At 43.7% G+C, this 21,210-nt stretch overlaps 1 protein-coding gene across 7 annotated transcripts in view; it reads left to right on the forward strand.

Moving 5' to 3' along the window:
- The window catches only part of LOC135055850 (bactericidal permeability-increasing protein-like), a 203,603-nt gene that overhangs the window by 156,171 nt on the left and 26,222 nt on the right, over positions 1–21,210 (forward strand). For 6 of the 7 annotated variants that reach the window (XM_063960386.1, XM_063960385.1, XM_063960387.1 and 3 more), the window contains one exon: positions 10,679–10,855. The exons of the other annotated variant lie outside the window; for it this stretch is intronic. In XM_063960386.1, the coding sequence (XP_063816456.1) occupies positions 10,679–10,855 (177 nt within the window). The remainder of the gene's footprint in view (positions 1–10,678; positions 10,856–21,210) is intronic. 7 annotated transcript variants of the gene reach the window in all.

Below are 21,210 nucleotides of genomic sequence, written 5' to 3' on the forward strand. Positions count from 1 at the left end.
TACCGCATATGAGACCTTAGTGTAGGTTTAATACTCTCTGCACTGCCTGTTCCAAGGGCATCAGGGAGTACCTACCGCAGGTCACTCTGCTTGATACCTCCTCTTTCTTTCTTCTGGCCTAGTTGGGTGCACTTGCCCTCTCTCATTCCTCGTCCTATACCAATTGGCATGACGAGAGAACAGCAGAAGGGCATTCACACCTGTATCTTGGCCACTATACACATCTCTATCTAGTGCCTAAATCGTTATCAATACTGTCTGATAACCGGTGATTAATTGCGATACTTGTGCCATTTGCTATGAGCACAATAATGCTCTAAGAATGTGCATTTTGGAGAGTATGTACAGCTTAAAGAGAATTACTGCAATCTTATTGAACTGATGTGTCATTTATAAATCTCGGGTTGAGTTACAAACCTCTGCAATTAACGAATGTGAACAACCATAACTATCATTATAATTTTTCATACAGGTGGAAATATCACCAGGTGGGTGGATAACTCACTTATGCCCACCACTAACAGCTCCACAGATATTTCGTGCTGACTTTCAGGACTTGTACTGATGTACAGGTGACCCAATCGAAGTTACGTATTAGTGACCCATGATTCAAACCAATTGCCCTGTGAAACTTATGTATGGGCTATATGACTGATTAGATGATGGTCACACCTTTCAATTTTTTACCACTTCGATCCCCAACGTATTGTGTTAAGGGAATCACCAAATAAGACGGACCTTATATTCATTTAATTATTGAGGCTGAGGCCATCTTCAAAATAATATATATATTTTTCAAAGAAACATTTTTCGCTCAAGATCATATATATTTAATTAATAAATTAGTATTTTTTAAGGCATACCAATAAATTGTTATATTTTATGATTGTTTCCTTTACAAAATTACTTTTTGTGTTATCTCAGATAAGAGTGCTCCCTACCAGGGTCATCTTTTGTCTTTTCTAAAAGCCTTCCTTGTTCTGATATATGTTTCTATACCCTTGGGAGCACCACTGACCGTCAAAATCGTAGTTACCAATATACCAATTGGTGGTGGTACACTATTGACCAATTAAGGGAAAATATATCCCGTGAGTGTCAGTTTTTCTGAGTTAACAATATAATTTACAGTTTTTCCTGTGCGGCCGTCCACAAACCTCCCTTTCTTACTAGTGCATTTTTGGACTGGTCACAGTCTTTCTCGGAGGGCCAGCACGGACCAAAGTATATGACTCTTTATGCTTAAATCTTGAAATTCTCTCTTTTTTCAAGAATTTGCTATTTGCCTTTTCATACTATTCCACAAATACAGATTGTGGGAGCAGAATGAGCTTCAACTTAAAACAGGAACTGACATTTAAAAGAGCTACGAGTGATAATCTGGAAGATATCTTCCCCAGTAATATCGATAATCAGGAACCCCATATAAGTTGGGAGGGAGAGTTCACGCGACTTAAACAGACACTACAGAAACAGGTCAGAACCAACTGGGATCTCATCACACTTGAAAATTATATCAAGAACAAAATTGTTCCTAGGGGGTTGAGACCTAGAGTTTTTCCCACGTTCGAACTAGCAAGCGAAGGACTAAAGAGTGAATGGGAGAATGCTCTCCTGAAATGCTCAAATGACCTTATTCACATCTTGATGAAACACAATAACCTTATATTAGAAAGGTGTGAACGAGATTTAGAAGAACTCAGCAAGAAACTTGAACCCTGGGAAAAGGATTTACAATTCCAACGTTGTTTTGAGAAACATAAGGTTGATATCAAAACCTATGAACAAACTATTGTGGATAGAAAAAAGAATAAATTCATAAGAGATAGAAGGGATTTCGCCTCTGGGAAAATATTTAAGTGGCATAAACAAGTGTGGAAACCATATCCTCCTAAAAATTCAGACAAATATTCATCCTCGGAGACGGAGACATCAGGGACCGAGGACTTAGAATCTGGTACTGAGGGGACACAGGTGACAAACTATAGGACGAGTCACAACGCCTCTAGTTACAACTTCAATCCCAATTCCTCCAATTCTCCCTCTTTTTTAGGGGATTTCACGAAAGGAAAGAGGGGGAGACAAAAAGAAGGAAAACAAGGAGGGCAAAAAGAAAACGAAAGGGGATACCGACGACAACAATGGGATTCCCCTCCATCAAGGAGACAACCTATACGCAACACAAGGAAGAGATAACAGCCCACCTCTCTTCAATGGATACTGAGGAGGAACCATCATCTAAACTTAAAGTGATTAATCTGTCAGAACATCAATTAAGCGATGACCATCTATCTATTTTGGGCAAAGGTCTTACATATTCTCCAACCACGAATTTTAACAGATTTGAATGGGAGAAGGACCTTAAATTGTTTGGCAGAAAATTGCTTCTCACCAAATTCTATAATCAAAATCATGGAACCCAAAAGGATCACTCCTCGATCCAAGCAGGTGAAAACCTGGTTACCTTGTTGGTGGGTGAAGATCTGGCTACCCTGGAATCTGAAGCCCTTGAGGCCTTGATGGATTTAGAGCAAGAAAACTCAATGCCTAAGGACCAGGAATGGGAGGTGGCAACTAGACCAATAGTTAGGAAAAAGTCTTCCTTTTTTCCCTCAGAACACACAAGCCCTGAGATACAGATCTTCATTAAGGCTGTATCTAAAGAATTTGATATAATTCATGCAAAAAAACCCACTTACCCCCGTAACTCAAACCTAACGAAAAAAGAAAAATTAGCCTTTCAAGATATACAATCATGGAATGATACAATAATAAAGCCATCTGATAAAGGAGGCAATGTGGTCCTATGGCCTCAAACTAAATACTTACAGGAAGCCTATCGGCAACTGGACAATCCCACATGTTACAAAAGACTCCTTTTCAATCCCTTAGAGGATTTTAGAAATATCTACAATAAAAAGATCAATAATGCCCTGAAGGATGGCATCATTACCTCTCATGAATTTGCATTTCTTCAAAATGAACACCCACGGATACCAACCTTCTATTTGCTCCCAAAAGTTCATAAAAACTTAATCACACCACCTGGGAGGCCTATTGTTTCGGGCATTGGTGCTCTAACAGAAAAAGCGAGCATTTTTGTAGACACACATCTCAGGCATCACGTACAGTCCCTTCCATCCTATGTCCGGGACACGTCGGACGTTCTACGCAAATTACATGGCATACGGTTAGAGGAAAATCAGTTCCTAGTCTCCCTAGATGTGGAGGCATTGTACACATCCATTGACCACAAAATAGGTCTAGAGGCAGTGAACTATTTCATGAAAACAGAGGGCTATGAGGATTTTCATGCTTTCATAGCTGACCTTCTCCAGTTCATATTATATCACAATTTTTTTCTGTTCAATGATAGGTTCTACTTACAAACACGTGGAACCGCCATGGGAGCAGCATGTGCTCCCACATACGCTAATATTTTTCTAGGATGGTGGGAGAAGCAATACGTGTTTACGGATCAGAATGACAATTTCACCTCTAATATCATAATGTGGATCAGATACATTGATGATATTCTGATGATCTGGGAAGGTGACATTCAATTACTTCTGTTGTTCATTGAACACCTTAACAATAATCAACTCAACATACATTTGACTCATGACATCAGTCAACAGGAACTCCCCTTTTTGGATCTATTGATATATAAAAACCAGGAAGGCATGATCTCTACCAAGCTATATAGGAAAGAAACTTCAACAAATTCACTTTTACATCATGCCAGTTCGCATCTACCATCCACTATTAAGAATATTCCGAAAGGGGAATTCCTCCGACTGAGGAGGAATTGTTCAGATGATGTACTCTTCTCTGAACAAAGTAAGGACCTAACAAGAAGGCTTCATGAAAGAGGGTATAGTAAGACTTCTGTAAAAAAGCCTGCAATAGTGTTCGGAATTTAAACCGAGAAAAAATAATTTTTTCAACAAAGGAATCTAAACCGGAAGAGAAAGGCACCTTACGCTTTGTTGGGAGGTTTTGTCGTCAATGGCATCAAGCTAAAGAGGCAATTCAAAAACATTGGGGCATTCTTCAATTAGACCCTGTTCTAGCCGAAAGATTAGGCCCTCATGTCTCTATGAGTTGGAAAAGATCCCGGAATTTGAGGGATCAGTTGGTTTCAAGTCACTTTAAACGGGTCCCAACTACAAAATCTAAAACTGTGGGAACCTTCCCATGCGGACACTGCAAGGCCTGCAAATGGATAAAACAAACAGACACAATCAGGGATCGCTTTGGAAAGGACATAAGATCCCAACACTTCATCAATTGTAATACAGAAGCTGTAGTCTACTGTATAACATGTGAGTGCAACAAGCGTTACGTAGGGATGACAAGCAGACCTTTCAAACAACGTATTTTGGAGCATATTGGCTCAATAAGGAATGCTGCAAAGGATCTGACAAAATTTAAAAAACTGACTTCAGTGGCACGTCATTTCCATTTTGAACATGATGGATCTTGGTTGAATTTCAAAATATATGGCCTTGAACAAGTTAAGTTAGGGAACAGAGGAGGTGATCTTACCAATAGCCTACTACAGAGGGAATGTGAATGGACTTTTAAACTTGGGGCTCTCAATCCGGAGGGCCTCAATGATAACATTAATTTCGGAGCTTTCCTTCCAAAGTGATTTAGGTATATCCTGATTATTATAATATCATTGACAACAATCACTGTCATCAGAAGGTTAGGTCTAATTAACAATACATATTCTCTTTTTTGGACTCTCACACAGTTATACACCAACTATTTAAATACCAGTCACTAGTCACGTGACTCCTGGTTTTACTATTCTGAGCACCCATTATCACAAATTAAATGGTTAGGTAATTCATTCCCTTCCCCTCTTCCCGATCTGTGCCACATTTTCACACTATTCTCACTTACTTTATAATCTGCACAAATTACCAGGTACTAATATCCCTGTTATGTTATGATTACACCTGGGTCACCCTTACATTATTATACACCTAACTATCCATATTACTTACGAAGGTTATTTTGTCCTTAACACATAGTCACATCAATTCTTAATTTATGTTTCCACCTTTCTTTATAGCATCACTAATGGGGTTCTTTTGCACAGCCTCACACAATTATAATAGCATTACACACGGCTCTGCACAAAGTGCAGGCAGAAACCATTTACATAACTCTCTTTCTTTTCTTTTTTTCTTTTTATAAACAAGTCCAAATAATTAAACTAGTGAATACTAATAATATAATACACAATTAAGGCAGAATAATCTCTGTCTCTTTTCCTCCACACTATATTATGAATTAATTTGTACCCCAGCTCATTAAAGTGCTCTGTGGGGACACTGGTACTTTTGGTTCCCCCTCTAAACTAATTGAGGTAGTATTATCTGTTTCCCTTCCTCTATACTATCTTATGAATGATCTAATACCGCAGCTCATCAAATATGCTCGTTGAAATATTCTTCTTTTCTTTTTTTTCTTTTTTTTCTTTTCTTTTTTACTATAGATTTATTAATTATTATATTAATATTAACTACATTCACTATAATAATCTAAATTATTATTTTTATTATCATTCTTCACAATAAAACTCAAAGTCTATTCAATCATTATCTGATAGATCCTCCTTTCAGATGTATAGAGATTTTAGTATACAAATTTAACGTAATTATTAGTATATAAATTTAACATACTCATTACTATATGAAAATGATACTTTAATACTGGTACTAAATTCATCAATCAATTTTTCCAATTTTTTGATCATGATATATAGATAAATATAAAAATAATTTAATTTATAAAACCATTATCACTTTTTTCTTAATTTATTTTTCTTAACCTTCTCACCTGTATGTATTCATGTTTATTTAATCATCTATTTCTCGTATAGCTCTTCCTGTCAGATATAGAACTGTTTCTGGGATTTTAAACCCGCTAATCAATTCTGTACACAGTGAGAGTAATTACCGGTAGTTGAACGGATTGAATTAATCACTTTAAGCTGTGAATGGAGAGTATTTTCCCTTTATAAACACAGCCAACAGGCGACTGAATCACCTGTGATCAAGCATTGCGAAACGTACGTCAGGAAAGGAATACTGGGTGAGTCACGTGGTGCGCACACGTGACTCACGGGTCCGTCAGTCACAGTCAGCACTGTGGTAGCGCAAGCGGAGGAAGCGGCTATCCGCCGCTGATCAGAGCAGCCTTGGCAGGCGAGTCTCTGTACGGCCAACGAGTCGGAGTAAGCCCCCGATCGTGAGGACATTCTTGCACGGGATCCTGGGGCGGCATTTCCCCTCCTCTCCGAGGCCAGCTTCAGGAGTGGTAACTGTATGATCAAACCACATAGATTCTCCTGCATGCTGCTAAATTTTACTTGACACCTGATACATATTATGCACACTGTTTTCTTCTCAATTGCTGGAAATGTTATTTTTTCCCCACGTGGTAATATGCACTAATTGTAGCAGGATTGATACTATCATCTAAAGTGTCATTTGGTTGCTGAACAATATAAACTGCACAAGATCACATTGTATCATTTGCAAAGTACAGCAGCAGCAACACTATCTTTCAAACTGCTACCCTGTTGCCTAAGATATATCTGCACAAGGGGGAATAATTGTTCATTAATATCAGTTAATTTCAATAAGTCTGCATACGTTTTTCTTCTCTATTGCTGGAAATTTCTTTTTTTCTTATATGGTATCATGCATCAATGGGAGTAGGATAGATATTATCAACTAAAGTGTCAATTGGTTGCTGATCAATATTACTGCATAAGATCATATAGTATTAACTGCGGAAGTATCCACACAAAGGGGAACAGCTGTTCATGAATATCAGTTAATCCCAACAAATTTGTGTTTCAATTATCACATTAGGACCACAGCACTTGCCACTTAGCTTAACTTCAATGTTCAACTTAACATAGTAACATTGAGCTAATTGTTGTTTCATCTGTGATATATACATTTGTGACCAAGCAAAGAATACTTCTATGAGTGTATGGTTGGAGAGACCAAGTGCAAGTTTTAGTGCTTTGCCTTTTCCGGTAACAACCATACAAAAAAACGCGGTTTCTTTTATTCAGCACATCAATGAAATTCAGACACTCTCATTGTGAGAAATGGTATATATTTGTTCTGTAAGAATACCTACAGTACAATTAGGAATTTAAGGAGTGTACCGCATATGAGACCTTAGTGTAGGTTTAATACTCTCTGCACTGCCTGTTCCAAGGGCATCAGGGAGTACCTACCGCAGGTCACTCTGCTTGATACCTCCTCTTTCTTTCTTCTGGCCTAGTTGGGTGCACTTGCCCTCTCTCATTCCTCGTCCTATACCAATTGGCATGACGAGAGAACAGTAGAAGGGCATTCACACCTGTATCTTGGCCACTATACACATCTCTATCTAGTGCCTAAATCGTTATCAATACTGTCTGATAACCGGTGATTAATTGCGATACTTGTGCCATTTGCTATGAGCACAATAATGCTCTAAGAATGTGCATTTTGGAGAGTATGTACAGCTTAAAGAGAATTACTGCAATCTTATTGAACTGATGTGTCATTTATAAATCTCGGGTTGAGTTACAAACCTCTGCAATTAACGAATGTGAACAACCATAACTATCATTATAATTTTTCATACAGGTGGAAATATCACCAGGTGGGTGGATAACTCACTTATGCCCACCACTAACAGCTCCACAGATATTTCGTGCTGACTTTCAGGACTTGTACTGATGTACAGGTGACCCAATCGAAGTTACGTATTAGTGACCCATGATTCAAACCAATTGCCCTGTGAAACTTATGTATGGGCTATATGACTGATTAGATGATGGTCACACCTTTCAATTTTTTACCACTTCGATCCCCAACGTATTGTGTTAAGGGAATCACCAAATAAGACGGACCTTATATTCATTTAATTATTGAGGCTGAGGCCATCTTCAAAATAATATATATATTTTTCAAAGAAACATCTTTCGCTCAAGATCATATATATTTAATTAATAAATTAGTATTTTTTAAGGCATACCAATAAATTGTTATATTTTATGATTGTTTCCTTTACAAAATTACTTTTTGTGTTATCTCAGATAACAGTGCTCCCTACCAGGGTCATCTTTTGTCTTTTCTAAAAGCCTTCCTTGTTCTGATATATGTTTCTATACCCTTGGGAGCACCACTGACCGTCAAAATCGTAGTTACCAATATACCAATTGGTGGTGGTACACTATTGACCAATTAAGGGAAAATATATCCCGTGAGTGTCAGTTTTTCTGAGTTAACAATATAATTTACAGTTTTTCCTGTGCGGCCGTCCACAAACCTCCCTTTCTTACTAGTCCACCTGTGGAGCCCCAGCGACATGCTGTGGATTTTGTAGAGGCTGGGGAGGACTTCTGTTCCTGGGAACTAGCTGTGTTGTGCAGCTTCTTTCCTCTACCCCTGCCTCTACCAAGAAAGGACGCACCTCGGACTTTCTTGTTTCTTTGTGTTCGAAAGGCTGCATTTGATAATGTCATGCTTTCCTAGGCTGTGCAGGAATATAAGGCAAAATATCAGAATTACCAGCTATAGCTGTGGAGACCAGGTCCGAGAACCTTTCTCCACACAATCCTTAGCCTTCCATATGCCTCTTAAGTCAGCATCATCTGTCCATTGCATATTCTACAGGACACGTCAAGCAGAAATCGACATAGCTTTGACTCTAGAACCCAGTAGACTAATGTCTCTTTGGGCATGTTTTATATATATATCTCTTAAGACAGCATCTTTAATATATATATCTCTCTATATATACATATATATATTATATTATAATATATATATATATATATATATATATATACATACATACTAGGGTCTCAATCTCTGCTGATAAGGTACCTGTCCACGCTGCTACAGCGCTATAAACCCATGCCGACACAATCGCCGGTCTGAGTAGTGTAACAGAATGTGCACGTTATCTGCAGGATCCCTGAGGATAGCTGTTACGTCAGGGCTACCTTTTGGGCAAACGTGACACCCTAGGGGAAGATTACCATCGTATCCTGGCCCTAGTAGGGAAAGGATACTCCCTAAGAATTCTTTGTGGGAAACTGCAGTCTCTTGTCTGGAGATTCCCGCTCTTTTTCATCATGAGAGGAGGGAAATTTACCTCAGCTTTCTTCCCCTTAAACATGTGTACCCTTGTGTCAGGGACAGATAAGTCATCAGTGATATGCAAATCATCTTTTATTACAATAATCATATATTGAATACTTTTCTGCCATTTTGGCTGTAACTTTGCATTATCGTAGTCGACACTGGAGTCAGATTCCGTGTCGATATCAGTGTCTATTATTTTGGCTAGTGATCATTGAGAGACTCTGAAGGTCTCTGCGACATAGGGACAGACATGGGTAGATTCCCTGTCTGTTCTCTAATCTTTTGTGCAATAAATTCAGCTTAGCACTTAATTACACATATCCAAACAGGTGTCGGCGTTGTCAACGGAGACACCCTCACACACATTTGCTCCATCTCCTCCTTAGGGGAGCCTTTTACCTCAGACATGTCGACACACACGTACCGACACACCACACACTCCGGGAATGCTCATCTGAAGACAATTCCCCCATAAGGCCCTTTGGAGAGACAGAGAGAGAGTATGCCAGCACACACCCCAGCGCTATTAACCCAGGAATAACACAGTAACTTAATGTTAACCCAGTAGCTGCAGTTTATATTGATTTTTGCGCCTAATTATGTGCCCACCCACCCCCCCTCTCTTTTTACCCTCTTCTACCGTGTAACTGCAGGGGAGAGACTGGGGAGCTTCCTCTCAGCTGTGCTGTGGAGAAAAAATATGGTGCTGGTGAGTGCTTCTGTCCCACTTTAAAGTACAATTTTTGGCGGGGGCTCATACATATATACAGTGCCCAACTGTAGATATGCAAACTTATGCCAAAGAGGTCTCTAATTGCTGCCTAGGGCGTCCCCCCCTGCTCCCTGCACCCTTACAGTGACCGGAGTATGTGGGTGTAGTGTGGGAGCAATGGCGCACAGCTGCAGTGCTGTGCGCTACCTCAGTGAAGACTGGAGTCTTCTGCCGCCGATTTTGAAGTCTTCTTGCTTCTTTCACCCAGCTTCTGTCTTCCGGCTCTGCGAGGGGGACGGCGGTGCGGCTCCGGGATCGGACGACAAAGGGTGAGATCCTGTGTACGATCCCTCTGGAGCTAATGGTGTCCAGTAGCCTAAGAAGCAGGACCTATCTGCAGAGAGTAGGGCTGCTTCTCTCCCCTCAGTCCCACGACGCACGGAGTCTGTTGCCAGCAGATCTCCCTGAAAATAAAAAACCTAACAAAATACTTTCTTATAGCAAGCTCAGGAGAGCTCACTAAACTGCACCCAGCTCGTCCGGGCACAGATTCAAACTGAGGTCTGGAGGAGGGACATAGAGGGAGGAGCCAGAGCACACCAGAATCCAAATTCTTTCTTAAAGTTCCCTGTCTCCTGCGGAGCCTGTCTATTCCCCATGGTCATTACGGAGTCCCCAGCATCCACTAGGACGTTAGAGAAAAATATATATACACAGATGTATGTTTACTTATCAATTTCTATATTTCTAGTACCTCTGTTTGTAATATTAATTAATCGTTGTTTTCCCACAGGGAGAATTTTTCGAACTCTCTCATCGCAATCCTCCTCCATTCTCACCGCATGCCCTGTCCTTACCTGTGGACCACAACCTCATGATTTACTTTGGAGTCTCTGATTACTTGTTTAACACAGCTGGACTTGTTTATCATTTAGCTGGAAGACTGGTCTTCAATGTCACTGACAATATGGTATGTCTAAGCGCGAACTGAGGGCCTGACTCTGAGTCACATGTAGGCCCTCATTCCGAGTTGTTCGCTCGGTATTTTTCATCGCATCGCAGTGAGAATTCTCTTAGTGCGCATGCGCAATGTTCGCACTGCGACTGCGCCAAGTAACTTTACTATGGAGTTAGTATTTTTACTCACGGCTTTTTCATCGCTCCGACGTTCGCATTGTGATTGACAGGAAATGGGTGTTACTGGGCGGATGCACGGCGTTTTAAGGGCGTGTGACTCCAAACGCTACCGTTTCCGGAAAAAACGCAGGCGTGTCTGGAGAAACGGTGGGAGTGCTTGGGCGAACACTGGGTGTGTTTATGACGTCAGCCGGGACCGAAAAGCACAGAACTGATCGCACAGGCAGAGTAAGTCTGAAGCTACTCTAAAACTGCTAAGAAGTTTTGTGATCGCAATATTGCGCATACATCGGTCGCACATTTAAGAAGTTTAGATTCACTCCCAGTAGGCGGCGGCTTAGCGTGTGTAACTCTGCTGAAATCGCCTTGCGAGCGAACAACTCGGAATGAGGGCCGTAATACGAATGCAATTCCGAACGCGCACTGTGAACAGAATGTTAATGTGACTATTCGTCAGTATTTTGAGCCATACACATCTATGCAATCTCGCACTGAGAGTCCTACATCTGCGAAATTCACCGTTGTCACTTAGGGCTGTCTTAGGAGAACTGTAAGCCATGGGCAAAGCAATACACTGGGTCCCCTACTCACCCATTCACGGGAATATGCAAAAAAAGATCACCTGCTTACACGTCCTGCACCGTCTCTCCACATGCTTCCATACAGTGAATTGCTGTCTGCACTCTAATTGGTGGATAGCTCCAGCCATTCACCAATAAGCATTCTAACATCATTCACTGTCTGGCTGCAGACTGGCAAGTAGGAAGAGAAAGGGGTATATTTACTAAGCTCCCGATTTTGACCGAGATGCCGTTTTTTCTTCAAAGTGTCATCTCGGGAATTTACTAAACTCAAATCACGGCAGTGATGAGGGCATTCGTATTTTTTTGGAAGTCCTGAAAAAAAAATACGAATGAATACACCATCGGTCAAATACGCCAGCAAATTAGTAGAACTCGCTCATTTACTAAAAAGTGCAAATCTCAAAATAGCCAAACACTGCCGTGATAAATTACAATTCGTAAAAAAGTGCTAAAAAAACCCAGACCTGCTTTTTTGAGCCGTGATTGGATAGGCATGTACGGATCCATGAGATCCGTGCATGTATATCAGTGGGAAGGGGTGGGAAACTGTTAATTTTCAAAAAAAAAATTGCGTGGGGTCCCCCCTCCTAAGGCAAACCAGCCTCGGGCTCTTTGAGCCGATCCTGGTTGCAGAAATATGGGGAAAAAATGGACAGGGGTTCCCCCATATTTAAACAACCAGCATCGGGCTCTGCGCCTGGTCCTGGTTCCAAAAATACAGGGGACAAAAAGCGTAGGGGTCCCCCGTATTTTTTAAACCAGCACCGGGCTCCACTAACTGGACAGATAATGCCACAGCCGGGGGTCACTTTTATACAGTGCCCTGCGGCCGTGGCATCAAATATCCAACTAGTCACCCCTGGCCGGGGTACCCTGGGGGAGTGGGGACCCCTTCAATCAAGGGGTCCCCCCCAGCCACCCAAGGGCCAGGGGTGAAGCCCGAGGCTGTCCCCCCCATCCAATGGGCTGCGGATGGGGGGCTGCTAGCCTTTGTTTAAAGTGTTTGATATTGTTTTTAGTAGCAGTACTACAAGGCCCAGCAAGCCTCCCCCGCAAGCTGGTACTTGGAGAACCACAAGTACCAGCATGCGGAGGAAAAACGGGCCCGCTGGTACCTGTAGTAGTACTACTACTAAAAAAATACCCCAAAAAAGACATTACACACACACCTTGATAGTATAACTTTAATACATCCATCCACACCACCATATACACATACTTACCTATGTCCCAACGCAGGTCGGTCCTCTTCTCCAGTAGAAACCATGGTGTACCTGTTGAAAAAATCATACTCACATAATCCAGGGTAGAAGGCTCCTCGGATAATCCTTTTGTAATCCACGTACTTGAAAAAATAAAAAAACGGATACCCGACCTCGCACTGAAAGGGGCCCCATGTTTTCACATGGGACCCCTTTCCCCGAATGCCAGAAACCCCCTCTGACTTATGTCTAAGTGGGTTTCTGCAGCCAATCAGGGAGCGCCACGTTGTGGCACCCTCCTGATCGGCTGTGTGCTCCTGTACTGACTGACAGGCGGCACACGGCAGTGTTACAATGTAGCGCCTATGCGCTCCATTGTAACCAATGGTGGGAACTTTCTGCTCAGCGGTTGACCGAAAGTGACCTCGCCGCTGAGCAGAAAGTTCCTACCATTGGTTACAATGGAGCGCATAGGCGCTACATTGTAACACTGCCGTGTGCCGCCTGTCAGTCAGTACAGGAGCACACAGCCGATCAGGAGGGTGCCACAACGTGGCTCTCCCTGATTGGCTGAAGAAACCCACTTAGACATAAGTCAGAGGGGGTTTCTGGCATTCGGGGAAAGGGGTCCCATGTGAAAACATGGGGCCCCTTTCAGTGCGAGGTCGGGTATCCGTTTTTTTATTTTTTCAAGTACGTGGATTACAAAAGGATTATCCGAGGAGCCTTCTACCCTGGATTATGTGAGTATGATTTTTTCAACAGGTACACCATGGATTCTACTGGAGAAGAGGACCGACCTGCGTGGGGACATAGGTAAGTATGTGTATATGGTGGTGTGGATGGATGTATTAAAGTTATACTATCAAGGTGTGTGTGTAATGTCTTTTTTGGGGTATTTTTTTAGTAGTAGTACTACAGGTACCAGCGGGCCCGTTTTTCCTCCGCATGCTGGTACTTGTGGTTCTCCAAGTACCAGCTTGCGGGGGAGGCTTGCTGGGACTTGTAGTACTGCTACTAAAAACAATATCAAACACTTTAAACAAGGGCTATCAGCCCCCCATCCGCAGCCCATTGGATGGGGAGGACAGCCTCGGGCTTCACCCCTGGCCCTTGGGTGGCTGGGGGGGGGGAACCCCTTGATTGAAGGGGTCCCTACTCCCCCAGGGTACCCCGGCCAGGGGTGACTAGTTGGATATTTGATGCCACGGCCGCAGGGCACTGTATAAAAGTGACCCCCGGCTGTGGCAGTATCTGTCCAGCTAGTGGAGCCCGGTGCTGGTTTCAAAAATACGGAGGACCCCTACGCTTTTTGTCCCCCGTATTTTTGGAACCAGGACCAGGCGCAGAGCCCGATGCTGGTTGTTTAAATATGGGGGAACCCCTGTCCATTTTTTCCCCATTTCTCTAACGTCCTAGTGGATGCTGGGGACTCCGTCAGGACCATGGGGAATAGCGGGCTCCGCAGGAGACAGGGCACATCTAAAAAGCTTTTTAGGTCACATGGTGTGTACTGGCTCCTCCCCCTATGACCCTCCTCCAAGCCTCAGTTAGGTTTTTGTGCCCGTCCGAGAAGGGTGCAAACTGGATGGCTCTCTTAAGGAGCTGTTTAGTAAAGTTTTTTTTTAGGTTTCTAATCAGTGATTCCTGCTGGCGACAGGATCACTGCAACGAGGGACTTAGGGGAGAGACTTGCAACTCACCTGCGTGCAGGAGGATTGAAGTCTTAGGCTACTGGACACTGAGCTCCAGAGGGAGTCGGAACACAGGTCAGCCTGGGGTTCGTCCCGGAGCCGCGCCACCAATCCCCCTTACAGACGCTGAAGAAAGACGGCGGAACGGAGGTCCGGAAACAGGCGGCAGAAGACTTCACAGTCTTCAGAGAGGTAGCGCACAGCACTGCAGCTGTGCGCCATTGTTGTCACACGGCTCACTGACACGGTCACGGAGGGTGCAGGGCGCTGCTGGGGGCGCCCTGGGCAGCAATATAAATACCTATTTGGCAAATAAATACATCACATATAGCCATTAAGGCTATATGTATGTATTTTAACCCAGGCCAGTTATTAAAAAACCGGGAGGAAAAGCCCGCCGAAAAGGGGGCGGAGCTTATTCTCCTCAGCACACGGCGCCATTTTCCTGATCAGCTCCGCTGGTGAGGAAGGCTCCCACTCTCCCCTGCACTGCACTACAGAAACAGGGTTAAAAGAGAAGGGGGGCATAAATTGGCGATATAATGATATATTAAGAGCGCATATATAAAAACAACACCTTCTAGGGTTGTTATATACATTATAGCGCTTTTGGTGTGTGCTGGCAAACTCTCCCTCTGTCTCCCCAAAGGGCTAGTGGGTCCTGTCCTCTATCAGAGCATTCCCTGTGTGTGTGCTGTATGTCGGTACGTGTGTGTCGACATGTATGAGGAAAATGTTGGTGAGGAGGCGGAGCAAATTGCCTGTATTGTGGATGTCACTCTCTAGGGAGTCGACACCGGAATGGATGGTCTACTTATGGAATTACGTGATAATGTCAACACGCTGCAAGACGGTTGACGACATGAGATGGCCGGCGGACAAATTAGTACCGGTCCAGGCGTCTCAGACACCGTCAGGGGCTTGTAAAAACGCCCATTTACCTCAGTCGGTCGACAGACACAGACATGGACACTGACCCCAGTGTCGACGGTGAAGAAACATACGTAATTTTCCTTATAGGGCCACGAGTTACATGTTAAGGGCAATGAAGGAGCTGTTACATATTTCTGATACTACAAGTACCACAAATAAGGGTATTTTGTAGGGTGTGAATAAACTACTTGTAGTTTTGCCTGAATCAGATAAATTAAACGAAGTGTGTGACGTGGGGTTCCTCCGATAGAAAGTTATGGGCGGTATACCCTTTCCCGCCAGAAGTAAGGGCGAGTTGGGAAACACACCTTAGGGTGGATAAGGCACTCACACGCTTATAAAAACATGGCGTTACCGTCTCTAGATACGGCCGCCCTCAAAAGCTGAAAAATATCATGACAGTATATACACACACACTGGTGTTATACTACGACCAGCAATCGCCTCAGCCTGGATGTGCAGCGCTGAGGGGGCTTGGTCGGATTTCCTGACTGAAAATTTTGATACCCTTGACAGGGACAAGATTTTATTGACTATAGAGCATTTTAAGGATGCATTTCTATATATGCGTGATGCGCAGAGGGATATTTGCATTCTGGCATCAAGAGTAAATGTGATGTACATATCTGCCAGACGAAGACACGACAGTGGTCAGGTGAGGCAGATTCCAGACGGCATGTGGAAGTATTGCCGTATAAAGGGGCGGTCCATCGGACCTGGTGGCCATGGCAACAGCTGAAAAATCCACTTTTTGTTACCCCGAATCACATATCGGCAAAAAAGGACACAGTCTTTTCAGTCTCAGTCCTTTCGTCCCCATACGGGCAGGCGGGCAAAGGCCAGTCATATCTGCCCAGGGGTAGAGGAAAGGGAAGAAGACTGCAGCAAGCAGCCCATTCCCAGGAACAGAAGCCCCTCACAGCTTCTGCCAAGTCCGCAGCATAACGCTGGGGCCGTACAAGCGGACTCAGGTGCGGTAGGGGGTCATCTCAAGAGTTTCAGTACGCAGGGGGTTCACTCGCAAGGGAACTCCGGGATCCTACATGTAGTATCCCAGGTGTACATTGGAAATTCGAGACATCTCCCCCTCACACAATTCACAGGCTGTATTCCCAGCAGGTGATAATCAAAGTACCCCTCTTACAACATGGAAGGGGGTAGTATTCCACACTATATTGTGGTACTGAAGCCAACCGGCTCGGTGAGATCTGAAATATTTGAACACTTACATACAAGCGTTCAAATCAAGATGGAGTCACTCAGAGCAGTGATAGCGAACCAGGAAGAAGGGGACGATATGGTGTCACTGGATATCAGGGACGCTTACCTACAGGTCCAAATTTGCCCTTCTCACCAAGGGTACTTCAGGTTCCTGGTACAGAACTGTCACTATCAGTTCAGACGCTGCCGTTTGGGTTGTCCACGGCGCCCCGGGTCTTTACCAAGGTAATGGCCGGAATGATGATTTTTCTTAAAAGGAAACATGGACGCTTTCCTGATAAGGGCAAGGTCCAGAGAACAGTTGGAGGTCGGAGTAGCACTATCTTAAGTAGTTCTACGACAGCACGAGTGGATTCTAAATATTCCAAAATCGCAGCTTTTTCCGATGATACGTCTACTGTTCATAGGGATGATTCTGGACACAGTCCAGAAAAACGTGTTTCTCCCAATGGAGAAAGCCAGGGAGTTATCCGAGCTAATCGGGATCCTCCTAAAACCAGGAAAAGTGTCAGTGCATCATTGCACAAGAGTCCTGGTAAAAATGGTGGCTTATTACGAAGCAATTCCATTCGGCAGATTTCCCGCAAGAACTCTTCGGTGGGATCTGCTGGACAAATGGTCCGGATCGCATCCTCAGATGCATCAGCGGATAACCCTATATCCAAGGACAAGGGTGTCTCTCCTGTGGTGATTACAGAGTGCTCATCTTCTAGAGGGCCGCAGATTTGGCATTCAGGATTGGATGCCGGTGACCACGGAGGCCAGCCTGAGAGGCTGGAGAACAGTCACACAGGGAAAAAATTTCCAGGGAAGTGTGATTAAGTCTGGAGAATTCTCTCTGCATAAATAAGCTTAGAGCAAATTTATAAGGCTCTAAACTTAGCAAGACCTCTGCTTCAAGGTCAGCCGGTATTGATCCAGTGGGATAACATCACGGCAGTCGCCCACGTAAACAGAAAGGGCGGCACAAGAAGCAGGAGGGCAGTGACAAAACTGCAAGGATTTTTCGCTAGGCGGAAAATCATGTGATAGCACTGTCAGCAGTGTTCTTTCCGAGAGTGGATGACTGGGAAGCAGACTTCCTCAGCAGGCATGACCTCCACCCGGGAGAGTGGAAACTTCATAGGGAAGTTTTTCAGCATGATTGTGGACCGTTGGCAAAGACCAAAGGTGGACATGATAGCGTCCCGCCCGAAAAACGGGACAGGTATTCCGCCAGGTCATGAGACCTTCAGGCGATAGCTGTGGATGTTCTGGTAACACCGTGGGTGTACCAGTCAGTGTATGGGTTCCCTCCTCTGTTTCTCATAAACAAGGTATTGAGAATTATAAGACATAGAGGAGTATGAACTATACTAGTGGCTCCGGATGGGCCAAGAGGGACTTGGTACCCGGAGCTTCAAGAGATGCTCACAGAGGACTAAGGGCCTGGGGAGCTAAGAAGGGACTTGCTTCAGCAAGTACCATGTCTTTTCCAAGAATTACCGCGGCTGCGTTTGACGGCATGGCGGTTGAATACCGGATCCTGAAGGGAAAAAGGCATTCCATAAGAGGTCATACCTACCTTGGTCAAAGCCAGGAAGGAGGTGACCGCACAACGTCATCACCACATGTGGTGAAAATATGTTGCGTGGGTAAGGCCAGGAAGGCTCCACGAAGGAAATTCAACTAGGTCGATTCTGCACTTCCTGAAAACAGGAGTGTTTTGAGCCTCAAATTGGGGTTCATTACGATTTAAATTTCGGCCCTGTAGATTTTCTTCCAGAAAAAAATTGACTTCAGTTCCTGAAGTCCAGATTGTAAAGGGTGTATTCCATATACAGTTCTTTTGTGCCTCTAGGGGCACCGTGAGATCTCAACATAGTGTTGGGATTCCTTAAAATCATATTGGTTTGAACCGCTCAAATCTGTGGATTTGAAATATCTCATGGAAAGTAACCATGCTGTTGACCAATATCTCACATGGGAAGTGACCATGTTGTTAGTCCTGGCCTCGGCCAGGCGATTGTCAAAAAGAATGGGCGGCTTTGTTTTACAAAAGCCCATATTAAAATTTTCCATTTGAACAGGGCAGAACTGGGACTCGTCTCCATTTTCTTCCTTAAGGGGTGTCAGCGTTGTCACCTGAAACAACCTATTGTGGTGCCTGCGGCTACTGGGGACTTGGAGGACTCCAAGTTACTAGACGTTGTCAGGGCCCTAAAAAAAAAAATATATATATATATATATATATATATATATATATATATATAGTTAGGACGGCTGGAGTCAGAAAGTCTGACTTGCTGTTTATATTGTATGCACCCAACAAGCTGGGTGCTCCTGCTTCTAAGCAGTCTATTGCACGCTAGATTTGTAGTACAATTCAGCTTGCACATTCTGTGGCAGGCCTGCCACAGCCGAAATATGTAGATGCCCATTCCACAAGGAAGGTGGCCTCATCCTGGGCGGCTGCCCGAGGAGTCTCGGCATTATAACTTTGCCGAGCAGCTACGTGGTCAGGGGAGAACACGTTTGTAAAATTTTACAAATTTGATACTCTGGCTAAAGAGGACCTGGAGTTCTCTCATTCGGTGCTGCAGAGTCATCCGCACTCTCCCGCCCGTTTGGGAGCTTTGGTATAATCCCCATGGTCCTGACGGAGTCCCCAGCATCCACTAGGACGTTAGAGAAAATAAGAATTTACTTACCGATAATTCTATTTCTCGTAGTCCGTAGTGGATGCTGGGCGCCCATCCCAAGTGCGGATTGTCTGCAATGCTTGTACATAGTTATTGTTACAAAAATCGGGTTATTACTATTGTTGTGAGCCATCTTTTCAGAGGCTACTTCGTTTTGTTATCATACTGTTAACTGGGTTCAGATCACAAGTTGTACGGTGTGATTGGTGTGGCTGGTATGAGTCTTACCCGGGATTCAAGATCCTTCCTTATTGTGTACGCTCGTCCGGGCACAGTACCTAACTGAGGCTTGGAGGAGGGTCATAGGGGGAGGAGCCAGTACACACCATGTGACCTAAAAAGCTTTTTAGATGTGCCCTGTCTCCTGCGGAGCCCGCTATTCCCCATGGTCCTGACGGAGTCCCCAGCATCCACTACAGACTACGAGAAATAGAATTATCGGTAAGTAAATTCTTATTATTTCTGCAACCAGGATCGGCTCAAAGAGCCCGAGGCTGGTTTGCCTTAGGAGGGGGGACCCCACGCAATTTTTTTTGAACATTTAAACTATTTTATTTTTATTTACAAGGTGAACAATGAAGCCCAGCACGGATCTCTCAGATCCGGCCAAGATTCATTGTATTAAAGTCGGCAGTGTTTTACAATTCACTCACGTAAAACACTGCAAAAAAAACCGAATTACATCGACATCAGAAAACCCGAAAATGCAGAATACGGCAGCTTAGTAAATTAGTCGTAATCAATTCAAAAAGTTGCAATTTTACACTTTCGATGTCATTCGTGATTGAACTTTGACCTCAAACGGAAAATTACGAATGTTAGTAAATATACCCCAATGTGTGTAAAGCTGGGTAAAATGCTCTACCTGCCTCCCAAGAAGCTCCGGAGGCGCCACACCAGTGAGTAGATGCCCCACAGCCCAGCCTCAGCAGCTGCCCAGTGTGTCCATATGTTAAGATGGCCATGTCCTCAATATCATCTGCAGGTACACACACCTCCTACTATTGTAGGTGCAAGAAATAAGGAGCAATTAAATTTGGCATGCCATTTGACACCCAGCAACACCCATTCAATGGTCACAGTGGAGACAGAGATTTGTACAGGTCAAAATTTCTTCTAAGTACCTAAAGAAGCGTATAAAGCTTACGGTGCATACGCAGATTGATAAAAATTTGCTAGATGTGGTCACATTCAAATTCGCATGCGACTCAGGATCAGCTTGAGAACATGTATAATAAATGAGAACGTGGAGAGAAAATTGTTGCTGCATTGTGCATTGGACCTTTTAGGGGAGGCTGGAGCCAGAGAGATAGAGAAATTAATAGAGGCGCTCATGACATCCAACCATAATTATCCAGGTTCAGTTACAACCAAAGAGTCAGATATATTTATAAAATATATATTTAATATTCACAAAGATCCAGTAAAATCTTTTACCACTTAATAAAACCAATTCATGAGTAATATTATTCGTAGATTCCTCCTATCTTCTCACTGAATACCTGCACATTCCAGGATACAGCCACTTCTGCCTGAAATCCACCGGCATCAATAGCAAGCAGCCAGTATTCAATACGGAATCAAGCCGTGAGCTCTGTGCGGCCACTGTGACCAGCGCATATCATCCTTCCTCCCGTTGACCACCGGCGGACGGTGCACGTCCAGGTGGCTAGGAAGAGAATCACAATACAGCTGGACACACGTGGCGGTTTCCATCAAACAGCCGCACACCTGCTTTCTCCTCATATTCTCACAGCATTGATTTGGCGAGCATCTGCAGGACAATCCAGCTCGAATCAGCGTGGTTTTTATATCCACATACGCCACATATCCTTCTGCTTCATATTTCACATTTCTCTGGGCAAGTTTTGGA

The sequence above is a fragment of the Pseudophryne corroboree genome, chromosome 3 (assembly GCF_028390025.1).
Source record: "Pseudophryne corroboree isolate aPseCor3 chromosome 3, aPseCor3.hap2, whole genome shotgun sequence".
Taxonomy (NCBI): domain Eukaryota; kingdom Metazoa; phylum Chordata; class Amphibia; order Anura; family Myobatrachidae; genus Pseudophryne; species Pseudophryne corroboree.